The following is a 12,944-nucleotide window of genomic DNA, read 5'->3' as shown; positions in this document are numbered from 1 at the left end:
TTTATTTTCTTTTTCAATTTTTTTGAATGAATGCATTTTTTTAGATTATTACTTTAAAATGTTGCCATTTAAATCCGAATTGATTGCTACAAGTCATTATACCATATACACCTCACATTTTTTTTATTTAATCGTATTCTTTTTCATTCATAATTTTACAAAATTTGTTTCATGGCTCACAAAACACACTGTTTTGGAAAGGAAAATATTGTCCTATGGCAGAAAGGCAAGTAATTTTTTTCAGTTTGGAGTCGCATGTAAAGGCATTGGTTTCATCATTATATAACATACAGGCTGTACATAGGAATTCAGTAAAAATTTATTCATCCTTTTTTTTTTTGTAAAACTATTTGTTATATGCCCAATGTTGTGGACAAAATGTTTTATCTGTAATCTGTTTTTCAGTTTCATTTCTGTTTTTTATTAGATTTTATAGAATTATTAGCGCTGAAACGTTCCAAGCACTGTCAATCTTTCAGCTATCAGGTACAAGATCTTGATCAACCACTTGTTTCCCGCAAATGTTTCGTTGTCGCCATTCGTCAAGACAAGCCAAATACTTCCGTTCATTAGATTGTTATCGAAATTGGTCATCGCAGTCGGAGGCTACCGCTCAACGATTGTGTTTGAAGTTGGAAGTATCATGATGTTTGAGTGGCTTGCCTAGCACTGTGTTATGAATATGGGTTAGCTGTGAAGCAGGGAAACCGTTTATTTCTCTGTTACATCGATGGTGCTAGAAGAATGCATTTTTGAGAGAGCGCGGACGCAATAACGTTGAAACAATCGTGATGTCGGACCCCTCCAGCGACGATAATACAAGTGTCAGAGTAGCACTGAGGTAAGTCGTGTGCTACCTCGACGAGGAGCGTGTCAGTTCGACGCATTTTCACTGCTTATGCTATTGATCATATTATGAGCAAAAAGTCGCGTTAAACAGTATTTATTGTTCTAACTAGTAACGATAAATTGTTTTCTATTTTTTTTTATGTTACATGTATTATGTTCTGCATGAATAGTTACAAGAAGACTGACGTGATAAATTTCACAGTTCTAACACCAGCATCAACCATATAAGTGCAGTTAGGTCCACGTTTCTGATATGAGCAATATAAGCACTTTTTACTGTTTCCAGTTAAAATGATTACACTTCCTTCTAAGTACAGTGCACACAGAAGTCATCATTCATCTTGTGGTTATTCTATTTCTTGTAGGAGCATTCAGTGTTTACTTTCAATCTTTACTGGTTCAGTACATGCATTGACCTTAAATAACAGCTTAATATGAGAGGTGACAGTGTGTATATTTTGGCATTTACACCTTTATTTTTATCAATAATTCCGTTTGTGTCCTTTGGTATAAGGTCTGTTTTTATAATAGGAGTAGGTATTGAAATATTGATATTTTCAACTGTGCAGGGGTTACTTCACTTGAATAGTTTCACTTAGTCATAAAATCTACATTTACAATCAATGTCTTGTATCTGATTTTTACCGACTTTCAGGACATTTTACCTGACTAAGTTAATAATTGCCTGCTTAAAAATTAATAGTGCATAAATGTTTGTTAAATGTGCATTACATGCAGTTGGGAAATTATTCTTTGGTAGTGGTGTATTTTTTTTGTTAAAAGCACACAAGAATGTAGCTATGCCCTCATAAAATCTGTCTCTTTGGGATAAAGTTATCTGTCACATTCTGTCACAGTGGGAAGGTTCTGATACCAGAAAGATCCTTTCTTATTTGAGTGGCTAGGCTAATATTGTGAGTGCTTGCTGAAAACCATAAAGTTTGCTTAAAGCCTTTCTGAATAAATGACCACATTTGTTCATTATGAGCAAACAGAGAGAATCGTAATGCTATACTTATGGGTAAAATGGCATTTTTGTTATCAGATAGAAGAGAATGATATTTTTCAGTTTTGAGAATAAATATTATACATGAGGTGTACGTATTTTGCTAAATTTTGAGTAGCTCTATAACTATTACAGTAAGACAAGTATGCTCTTAACAAGTTTAATTAAAGTTCAACTGAAAATTTCCTTTTTAATATAGTTTTGGAAATATAGACAATCAGCAATGCACTTTTGATTTTAAAGAGATAGTAAATGTGTCTGTTGTTGCATTTTTGTGGAAATTCAAGCTTGGGTCACTTAAGATAAGATATTTCCACATACAGTTTAGGGCATGCCTTAATTTGAAGAGATTCCTGCTGGTTAAGACTGGGAATACTGAGCAAGCTTACCTGGCTTTGCAGGTGGTTTGGCTGTGGTATTCCAATGGGTTGTGTTGATCTTGACATTTACCTGCTCTAATCATACTTTATTGAAGATGTTTACTTTTCCTTAGTGTTTTTTTCTATATGTATGCTGAAAGGAAGTTGTGATCTGGGTCAAGAGGCTTACAGAAAGATAAAGATGAAAAAGTTATCTCTTTTAAAATAGAAACAAAAATAAGGGATATAATGTCACAACTCAGCATTTACCTATGATACTTAATTTATTGAGTTGCAATGTTTCAAATTTGCAGAATGTTATCCTAGTCAGAATTAAACCACAGTTATTGCTTCTTAATAAGAAATAGGTGGAAGTGGTAAGAGAGTGCTATATCTCCTTAAATCATAATGCATAAAATTTGCCAAATATTTATTTAGCTTACGATAAAATAACAATCATTTCTGTCTATAATAGGATATATATTAGGTGCAAGCTTGATACATGCCATCATACACAATTGTATGGTATAAGAACTGTGTTTTAGATTTGCCGGTGGCTTAAAAGCTTGGTGGAAGTTATAAATGATTAATCAGCTAGGCTTGGAATTTAGTCAAAGCTAGTTGAATCAGTCATATAAATGTCTGAAAATTCTGGTTTCTAGTATAGGAAAACTCCTGAGTGAAAACTGGACTTGTTGAAATCAAACTTGCATGCATTTCTCATTGTCCACCAGGCTTATGTATGGTAATAACCCATGCATACTATGTTTTTTTTACCATGAATTTCGATTCTTATGAATTGAAAAGTAAACCTCTCTAAATCACCAGTCAAAGACCAATTGCATTTAGAACAACTAACATGCAGATTTCCTAAGTTTGTAAATCGTTTTGATTGATAGTATTTATTCCATCATCCAAGAATGTAATACTACATTCTGGGTGTCATAAATAAATTAACAAAGTAATGGGCTTGTGTCTATCTTTTAAAAACTACCTGCCATTTTTAAATCTGTTTCAGCATTGGAGAAAATGTGTACTGTATATATAAACACTGAAGCATGCACTGATATAGTGTATCCTTGCATCTATCTAAATACTATACCACAGTTTATTTGGGGTGTTGAAATCCAAGTGACAACTTTCAGTGTTAAATGTAGGTGTAAATGGCAGGGGATGATATGTATGTGCTAATTATTGTCTAGCTAATAGCCCTAAGGTTGGCTGCACCTTGGTGTGAGGCAGACAGAGATGTCCCTTGTCAGTGAATATGTGCAAGATTTAGGCATGCTCACAACCAGAGTAACTTAGATTGGAAATATAGTCTAATGCATTGGTGTGTGTAACTGCAGTTAGTAAAATTACTCAAGGACCCACATACAGTTGTGTCTTATTGAGATTTATATCCCATGTGAAAGTAATGTGAATGTCTTATTATGTTTGTAAGACTATTTCTGGTCTAAGTTTAGTCTGGTTGTGAACACGGCTGTAGAAGTGGTGATGACCTGTCAGAGGACATGTATTTCTTCCCAGATTGACATTCAGTTCAAAAGAACCTTGGTAGTGTTGTATTTTATAACATTCAAAGTTTTTATAATAAAAGAGCCTGAAATTCAGCCTTTTTTTTTACCAGTCAGAGGAATATTACCCATTGAAAAGAAAAAAACTCTCAAATTTTGTTATTTATGCTTATAAATTGGGATGACCTATCTCCACACTGTCCTTACATTGAAAAGTATGCCCAAGCATGGATGTTATCTTTCTATATGGGTAGATGCATCATACAGAGAAATCGTGGTAATTGACATGCATTTTTGACCACATATATCATAATGTTTTAATATTGAGATGCATGGCATGTTTGACAGTGTGAGATGAATGAGGTTCTTTGTGCAGAGTGACCTGCTGGATCTGACTTTTTTTTTTACTTCATTGTGTAAGAAAAATAAAAAATGTTCAGGTATGAAGTATGAAATGTGGACAAGGCTAACAGATGTTGCCATGCTGTGAATCATTGGATTTAATTGATGTGAATTTGTACCAATTTGCAGGTGGCAAATAAAAGAGAGAAGGCTTCAACTTTGCCAAACATTTTTTAATTCAAATTTGTAAAATTTGACGTTCAGCTAGAAAATTATGGGGTAGTAGAGATTCCTGGGCAAAATGTTTTCAAAAGCCATCCACCATTTTCCAAAGTCTGGAGAACAGTTTAATTTGTATATATATATATGGTCTTTTAATAGATCAGGATTTTATATTATTTTCATGAAGCGGCATGCTATAGACTATTGTTTTAAAAAAAGCTTCTTATGCTAAGACTGGCGCCACATTTAGATGAGTACCCCAGCATTTAAGGCACCTGTGAGGCCACCACATCTACCTACGCTCACTCCATGGCAGTGACATATGGACGAGTTTTGGGTCATTTGCCTCTCAGCGACAACTGAGACAGATATGTACAGATAGCCCAGGATACCCCGGAATATATGATTCACCTGCTGGCCAAGAAAATTTTATACATGCTCTTTTGGAAAGTTGACAGTATTTGTTGGTTTTGAGGCCAGATTTGGCAACATTTTTTATTGTATTATTAACTAGCCTCGTTGCAGCATTGGTGCCAAAAGTGTGAGCTGTCTTTGCAATAAAAAAAGCCTTTTATGGTCTTCCTTCAGTTTCTGCTTGGCAGTTTATATTGAAATCCCTTGTTATTTCTGATTTTGGTTTGTTCAGCAAAGCTGGTGATTGATGTTTATCATCAGTAAACTTAATGTATTACTTATTGTGCAAAAAGTATAATTAGTATGTGACAGAATCATGACTCTGAAGCCATTTCATGGTGATATGTTGGTTTGAATAAAAGATAACAAATGTGCTATTGCTAGAATGCTAATCTCAATTCTTGATTTTGGTCCATTTTATTTATTTTCAGTAAACTTTAAGGTTGTAAAATGTAGACATTTTAAAATGTTAACTTCACCAAGTCTGCAAGGAATGCCATAAACCCACAACCAATTGAAAACTGAAGAAGGTTAAGCAGGTGATGAACAAGTGACAATATACAGATACAATAAAATCAACATGATTCACCTGTAGGATATGACTCATTGGCCTTATACAAATTCATATCAATATGTCACATTCAGGTCAACAGTGTATCAGTCTGTCTGTCTGTCTGTCTGTCTGTCTTGTGCATACTTTATTTTCATACATTTAATAATATTTGGCTAATTTTATGATAATAGGCACATATCATATGTACACTTAAATATTTTTGCAACCAATACAGATTATTTTTCTGCCATTGACAAAAACAATCTTTTTAAATGTCTGCTAACATGAATTCTGTTCATGCTCTTACATAAGTCTCCTCTCTTCATCCCAGCTAAAAGTGAAGGTCTGCAAATGATACTTTATGCAATTTTTTTCCTACAGTTATATTAAACCTCATTTTAGAGAGAAAAAAACAGTGCTGACTCGTCAGGGGAAATCTCTGATTAAATCCCCAAGATAGATTTTTCTCTGAAAGCAGTATTGATTGTTGCTTGCTTGGATAATGCTGTATTGGAGTGACTAGTTCAACAGTACAGCAAGGAAATGCATTAACACTGCTCTTGTGATTCATATGAATTTCAGTGATTAAAATCATTTCATTAAATACAAGCATTATTCATATATTTATTTTTAATTTCACTGGCATGAAATGCTATGTTGCAAGCATTTTTGGATTCACATGTATAGTTCAGTGATGAGCAGAATTCATTGATTAATTTATTTAATTATGGACATTATTCTTATTTGTTGTGAAACTGAGAGTCTAATGTAATTGTTTCTTGCACAATATGGGCTCAGTGTAATAATTTCTTGCACAATACCTAGATTGAAATTTTTGGTTTATTTGTTGAAAGTTATGTTCCCTGTTTTACTTTTAGCAAATAGACCTTTGATTTTCATTGCAAATAGATCAAATAGATCTTCATTGTCTTGCCTGTTTGTTTTAGTGTAATATATATATCTTAATCTAAGACTAAATCTAGTCATTTTTGAAGGGGGTATAGTGGTCATAATTGTTTGGAGGGTATCAATAGAAGATGGGTTTAAGAGAAAGATTGGTTTTATTTCCATTTGTGATAATTATCTGAATTGTAATTACAATACTTAATAAGTTATGTATGTGTTCAACAAGGTTCAAGAATATCACAAGGAACACAGATGCAAAGTCCACTTATAAAAAAAAAATAAATAAAAACAATAATAAATAGGCAACCATAGTCTGTTGTACAAAACTCATTCGTTTTACATTGGCTGGCTATTATAACAAATATTTTTTTTCTCCATTTTTACTGTTTTTTATGGAGTATAAATACAAATGGTATTTAAATAAAACTTGACACTGAAAATCCATGTAGATCATTGATACATGTACATTAAATTCCCCATGACAGGCAGACCCATTATAAGTGTCCAATGTTGTCATTAATGTGGCAGCAGTAGTAACCTCTGTCCTTGTGTATTAACATGTCTCACAGTCAAGGTAAATCCACTCATGCATGTTGACAAGTTTGCTCTCTTATAGGGTGGGACTTAAATCTTGAATTGCCTGACACTTTTTTTTTTGGGGGGGGGGGGGGGGGGGGGGGCAGAGAAATTTTCAGGAGGGCCAGTGTTATATACCATTTACGATATTGCATGTAACTTCTTTCAGCAAGTTATTAATTAGTTTTTGTAATAGACAGTGCTGCTGTTGTCTGAATTCAGAATGAAATATCAGGAATGTTTCTGTAGTAACTGCTGCATATATGTATTGTCCCCAAAATTGTGAAATTGCTTATGATTTAGTGGCAGTTGTATGTCATCCTTTGGGTCAAAGAATTATGTGCTAAGGGCATGAGCAGGTGTTTCTTTAAGTTTTTTAAGAGAGAGATTTACAGGTGGGATTATTGTAGACAAAAACCCTGACACTGACTGTTACAGCTTACAGTCTTTATCATATGTTATTTCATGATAATTGTGGAGCTCTTAATGATAGATACTTTTATTGATTTTGTATTATATTTTGGAATTATAGTACTTTCAGTAGCCCAATTCTAACAGTAGACTGAAATAAAAATTGCTTGACGTGATACAGTTATGGAGAAAATGATGACTTGATATCATGTTACGTAGAGTCGTAGACACATGCTTTAAAGAAACCAATAAGATTGTGTTGTAATTAGTGTAAAGTTATACATCCTTTGTCATTGGTGTTAATGCATGTATCTGGTGTCATTGGTGTAAAGTTAACTTGATTATTCTGCAAAATTTGAATGCACACTTGTGAGTAGTGTATTATGTGATGTCCACAGTGTATGATTTCACCCAAAGGCAATGTAGCATCTGATGGTATACTGGTATGCAGATCATGTATTTGGTGTGTATGTGTGTGCATGTGCATGTGTGTGTGAACTGAAAGAGGTTACAGTAGTGTTGTATTTGTTATAGACACACTTACATTATGCTAGCTGCAGTCTCTTCAGTATCCCAATAATATGTATTGGTTCTGCATTATGGGTCACATAACAAGTGATTTTTGTTCTTTAATCATCATGCATAACAAAGAAAATCAGCTCATTACCCCTATTACTGCGGATTTAATTTTGAGGTTAGAAACAAAGCAGATACAAAAATATATTTGTGAGAAATAAGATGAGAAAACTTCACAGCTGGCTCAGAAAAAATCAGCAATGAATTGGTTATAAAAGGTTGGTGTAAGTGCTCACTGACACGTTATATCTAGGTGTGCCGAGGTACAAATTGAGACCTGTATTTGATAAACGTCAATTCATGCATGTTGGAACACATTGGCCAAAACTTCTGCTTGAGGGTGAATTGAGCAAGTTCTTAGCACACGGGATTCTCCATAAGCCATGTCAAAATATGGTTCTCTGTGGCTAAAGAAGACTGAAGAGAAATAACATTATTCAGAAAATGCAAAATTCATTTGGATATGAAAGTTGAATAAGTAAAATTATATTTTTGCTAATTGGCTGAATGGAAAATATTTTAGCATGGGACTGGTGTGCACTTATACTCCTTTGCACTTAAGGGACTTTGTTGGTTTGAAAGATGATCTATGATAGTGGACAATACCAAAGGAAATTAGTTGTCGTCATTCTTTACGAAATGTTTGCATTACTGAGTTGGACTGGTCTGATGGAGACAAAAGATGATTCTTGTGGTAGAGATGGATCAGATAGTAAAATAGGGAGTTGTATGTGGATTGGGAGGATTTATGACCAGTTTCCTTAATAAGCAAAGTAAAAATTGATACTTGTTGTGATGGATTTGTTATGTTTAACACTGCTGTGGTTTATAGTGTTGTTTTTAATGGGTAGCAACTACTGTGCACTCTGTAAGGTAGTTACATCCCCTTCAACAGCTGACAAAAACATCAAATAGTGGTAGTCCCATGCTATGTGCTGTTCAACTAACACCATGCCTGTTGGAGAAAATCATCTATTAAATATCAGCACCAACTGCTACCAAGTAATGACTACATTTATATGGTATAAAGAAAGGATTTTGTAATTTTGAAATTTTCCTGAATTTTGAGTTTTTTTTTACTCTTCCTATTGCTGTTTGAAACAGTTTTTATACATATTTCTTTTCACCACAAAACATTAAGCTCATAAAAACTTTTTTAATGGACTGTAATCATTTTTTGGTCTCTCCATAGACCCTTGTTCACACGGTTACCAACCCCACTGTACTGCGTACCTTGGCATTTTGTAGTACAATATCTAAATTAATGAGGTTAAAAAAATCATCTCTGTTTCAACAACTCGAGATAAAATGATGTGATAAGATTTTGTATTCCTGTTTAAGTTCCCACATAGAGATAAATATCTTATTATTCCTGAAGTCAAGAGAAGATTCCATTTTTCAATTAGATTCAAGAATATCAAGATAACATTGAAGGAATGTCTTGGCAATTTATTGAGATTAAAGTATCTGTAGAATTTTAATATCTTGAACTGTTGATGTGTCACTGTACCCACATAGTCATAATTTTTTTCTCAGTTGTGAGTGCATATTTATGATTTCTTCGATGTGTAAAAGTGTGGAGAAATGTGTATTGCCATATAATGTTTTGTATGCATTGTGTTATATTACCTATTAAAAACACTTCAGAAAAGATTAACCATGCTTACCACATTTGTTCCTCTCAAGCCAGATTTTAAATTATTGGAATGGCTGAATGGTACTCTGTGCTGTCTTACCCTCCCCCCCCCCCCCCAATTTGCTGTTAAAAAAGGTAAATAACTTGGAATGATTATATATTCATATAGAAATTTCACTTTTTTTGGCCCAAATTCAACACAATGAAGGTATTAAGAACCAAAACAGAATTTCTGCCTTTTTGTACCCCCACCTGCGCCTTTACTGCCTTTACTGAATAAAGTCCAGTGCCTTTGAAGCCAGCAATGTAAATCCTATAAAATGTTTTTTACAGTGGCCCCGTTCCAAAATGAAAATCACTTTTAAGTCAAAGCTCCTTCTAATATTTACTTCATTTTAATATATAACTTTGCTACAACTATATAAGTTTGTCTCTCGCCCCCTTTCTCATCCACCATCTACCCACCCACCATCATATATGCAAACTTTTAAATAGTTAAAGTTTTCTCTTTCCACCAGAATGGATTAACTGACTCTGTGTTACCAAGTTGTCAGTTGTAACTAGCGTTAATTCCTCTGCTAATCAGTGTGCTTCTTCCTACTGAGAACAGGCAGGCTCCAATTTACCTGTAGAATATATATACTATGATTACATTACTGTTCTGACATTTTGTTTTCACACTTGGCAGTCAGAAGTTATTATCTCAACACTTCGAGATTGTTATTTAATGATGTGGTGAAGTGAAGCAACAAGTTCGTTGTTCGGAAATTTTTTAGATTGTAGTTTGCAGAACTATTTTTATTATAATGGTTGGATCTAGTCATATAATTATGACCCTAAAATTAATCGGCAGAAATATTTCCTCAACATTCACTTGGCCCTTGGCATGCTCATGCAAATTTATAATGTTTTTAATGTCCAAGTTACAAAAATTATTTGACACTTCTCAGTAAGAAATGATTACTTACTCCCTTTACTTAAGATGTTTGATAAGATTGTAAATTGAATAAAGTCATATATTTTTTTTTAAATGAAGATGAATTTTTCAATCAATTTCCTGACCTTTTGGGAACATCAACCATCTTGACCTTATGATCATAGTGCCTTATGAAATTTGACTCTCATTACTAAGTGGGTACCTGTATTGGGGACCTGTGTTTCTCTGAGCCTGAAAATTCTGAGGAATCTTCACATTCCTAGGATTCAAAGTTAAGGGTTTGGCCAGGGGTTCCACTTCATACCTGCTGTCTCTCAGAAATTTGATCCCTTTGAGAACATTTACCTTCTCCTAATCACAGACACCTTACCTGTTTTCCTAAATGTTGATGTTTAGATAACCTTTAATGAATTTATATAATATGACAACAGGATTAAAATGGTTTTTATTCTGGAGTGTATTATCAGTAGGATGTGTATTAATTAACAGGATTCCTCCTGAGTGCCCTTAAGTTGTGTTTTTATTCTCAGGTAAAGCATGGTAAAATTAGAAGTTACGTGAAAGAAATCTTCAACTCTTCTATGTTGTACTGGGCACCTGTGGAGATATGCGTTTGTTTAGGAACCTTGTACAAGCATGTAGACAAGCCGTGTTTGTGTGATAAGGACATGCATATTAGAGGTGTTTTGCACTGTAGGGATAGAGGGTTGTGATGATGATAAATCAGGGGAATGGTCAGATAGTTTAAACCGGAAGATTATGGGATTTGGAGTAAGATTGATTATACTGACTTAGTTTGTGTGCATTGAATAAGGGGGGGGGGGGGGGGGGGGGGGGGTGAAGGTAAATGATTAAAGTGAAATCTTCTTCCTACATGCCCTTTTCTCTCTCTCTCACACTCTCTCTTTTCCCTTTCACACACACACACACACACACACACACACACACACACACACACACACACACACACACACACACACACACAGATACTTAGTCATACACACATGTAGAATTTTAACCATTCAAATGACAAGTCTGTATCTATTTTTAATGAAGTAAGTCTTGTGTAAAATATGTTGCTGTCAAGACAAACGGTCATTAATTGATCATTTGAAACCAGAAAACGCCATGAAGATACCCTCCCTTGTAATTGTCCTAGTTGTAGTAGCATATAATGTAGTTACTGTTTCCTACTTATTTATAGAACCAACATTTTCAAAACGGCGTCAATGCCTAGCAGATGAAATACTGAACATTACAGTTATACTAGCTTTATGACAGTTTATTTATGAAATATAACAACACGGGTAATTATCAGTACACTATCAGAGGGTGTGTTAAAATGCAGAGATGAAAATATCCCCAGCTTTGAAGTCAAGTGTATTAGTATGTGGGCTTCAAAATAAATGTTTAATATCTGTTTTCAGTTATGAGAAATGTTTTACTTACATGCATTTGAATATCATATATTTTGCAAAAGTGGCTTTTGGAATAAATAAAGTGTAAAGATCTTGGAAAAGTAGCATACAATATATCATGAAGAGACATCACTTTGGTATTTTTTTTTTTTTTTTTGAAGTGAAAGACATTTGTAGAATGAACTAACAACAGTATCTTATAGAGAGCTCACCAAGGTATGTTTCAACTTTCATTGACTTTGAAATGCCTATTTATTTCCAGAATCCGTCCTCAGTTGGCTCGCGAGAAGATAGACATGTGTCAGGTGTGCACATCTGTGACACCTGGAGAACCACAGGTGACACTGGGCAAGGACAAGCCATTCACCTATGACTATGTATTCGACAGAGACTCCACACAGGATCAAGTATATGACACATGTGCCAGACCTCTCATTGAAGGGTAGGTTTTCTCAAATGATCCCATTTTATACTTTTCACCTCCAGCTTCTTCCCCTTCTGCTTCTCCAACTGGTCCCTTTGAGAATTATTTTTTTAGTACAAACGAATTTTGGCAGAAATTACCATGAACCAAGAGCAATCCAGAAGATTTCACCCAAGAACACTTGTGCATCTCTGACTCCTGCTTTCATTAGAGTAGAAAATAAATCCCTTGCATTTCAGCAAATGTTTCACTATGAAGGATGGCATGTATGTTCCAGTGGCTTCCCATACCTCAGTGGGTATTTATGGGAAACCTTTCAACAGTTCCGAAAAATGTATGTCTACCTCCAGCATCTGAACTGACCCTCTCAAAGTACCCCTGTATTGGTCAAGTGTGTATATAGTAGCCGTCCTTGGAGTGGGCAATGCCACAGGAGCTGAGCAAACTTGGGCTCTTTTGTATACATGAGGGAAATGCATTCTGTGTTGATTGGCCCAGGTTGTTTTACCCAATTATTGAACCATCTACTGGGTGCCTTATTTAAATAATTTTGGTTTGCAGAACATATATAACAAATGTAGAAACAAAGAAAAAATCTGATTTTAGCTGTTGATTGAAAAAATTATCATGGTGACTGAGTGATCAACACAGCTGATGGAATCCTTTACTGAATCACAATATGCATAAGGTTCTAGCTCTGTATAAAACTACGAGTCGATACCAAAGAGTTAAAAAGATAAACCCAGACAGTTAAATCCCCAAAACAGTTGCCTTTTTGTGATATTAAGTTCCATAGCC

The 12,944-nt window shown here is 34.5% G+C and overlaps 1 protein-coding gene across 4 annotated transcripts in view; it reads left to right on the top strand.

Annotated features, from left to right (window-relative positions):
• Window positions 1-560: 560 nt before the first annotated feature.
• Window positions 561-12,944, top strand: part of LOC106163226 (kinesin-like protein KIF21A) — a 46,125-nt gene continuing 33,741 nt past the window's right edge. For 3 of the 4 annotated variants that reach the window (XM_086997727.1, XM_086997734.1, XM_013540747.2), the window contains exons 1-2: window positions 562-841; window positions 11,985-12,164. In XM_086997727.1, coding sequence (XP_086853853.1) covers window positions 792-841; window positions 11,985-12,164 — 230 coding nt within the window. In that variant the 5' untranslated portion in view covers window positions 562-791. Of the gene's footprint in view, window positions 842-11,984; window positions 12,165-12,944 lie in introns of all 4 variants that reach the window. The other variant, XM_086997737.1, reaches the window with a different exon arrangement.

The sequence above is a fragment of the Lingula anatina genome, chromosome 1 (assembly GCF_051362555.1).
Source record: "Lingula anatina isolate TDL-2025a chromosome 1, LinAna3.0, whole genome shotgun sequence".
Classification (NCBI taxonomy): domain Eukaryota; kingdom Metazoa; phylum Brachiopoda; class Lingulata; order Lingulida; family Lingulidae; genus Lingula; species Lingula anatina.
Note: the sequence above shows the minus strand (reverse complement) of the source record. Positions and strands in the feature narration are given on the sequence as shown.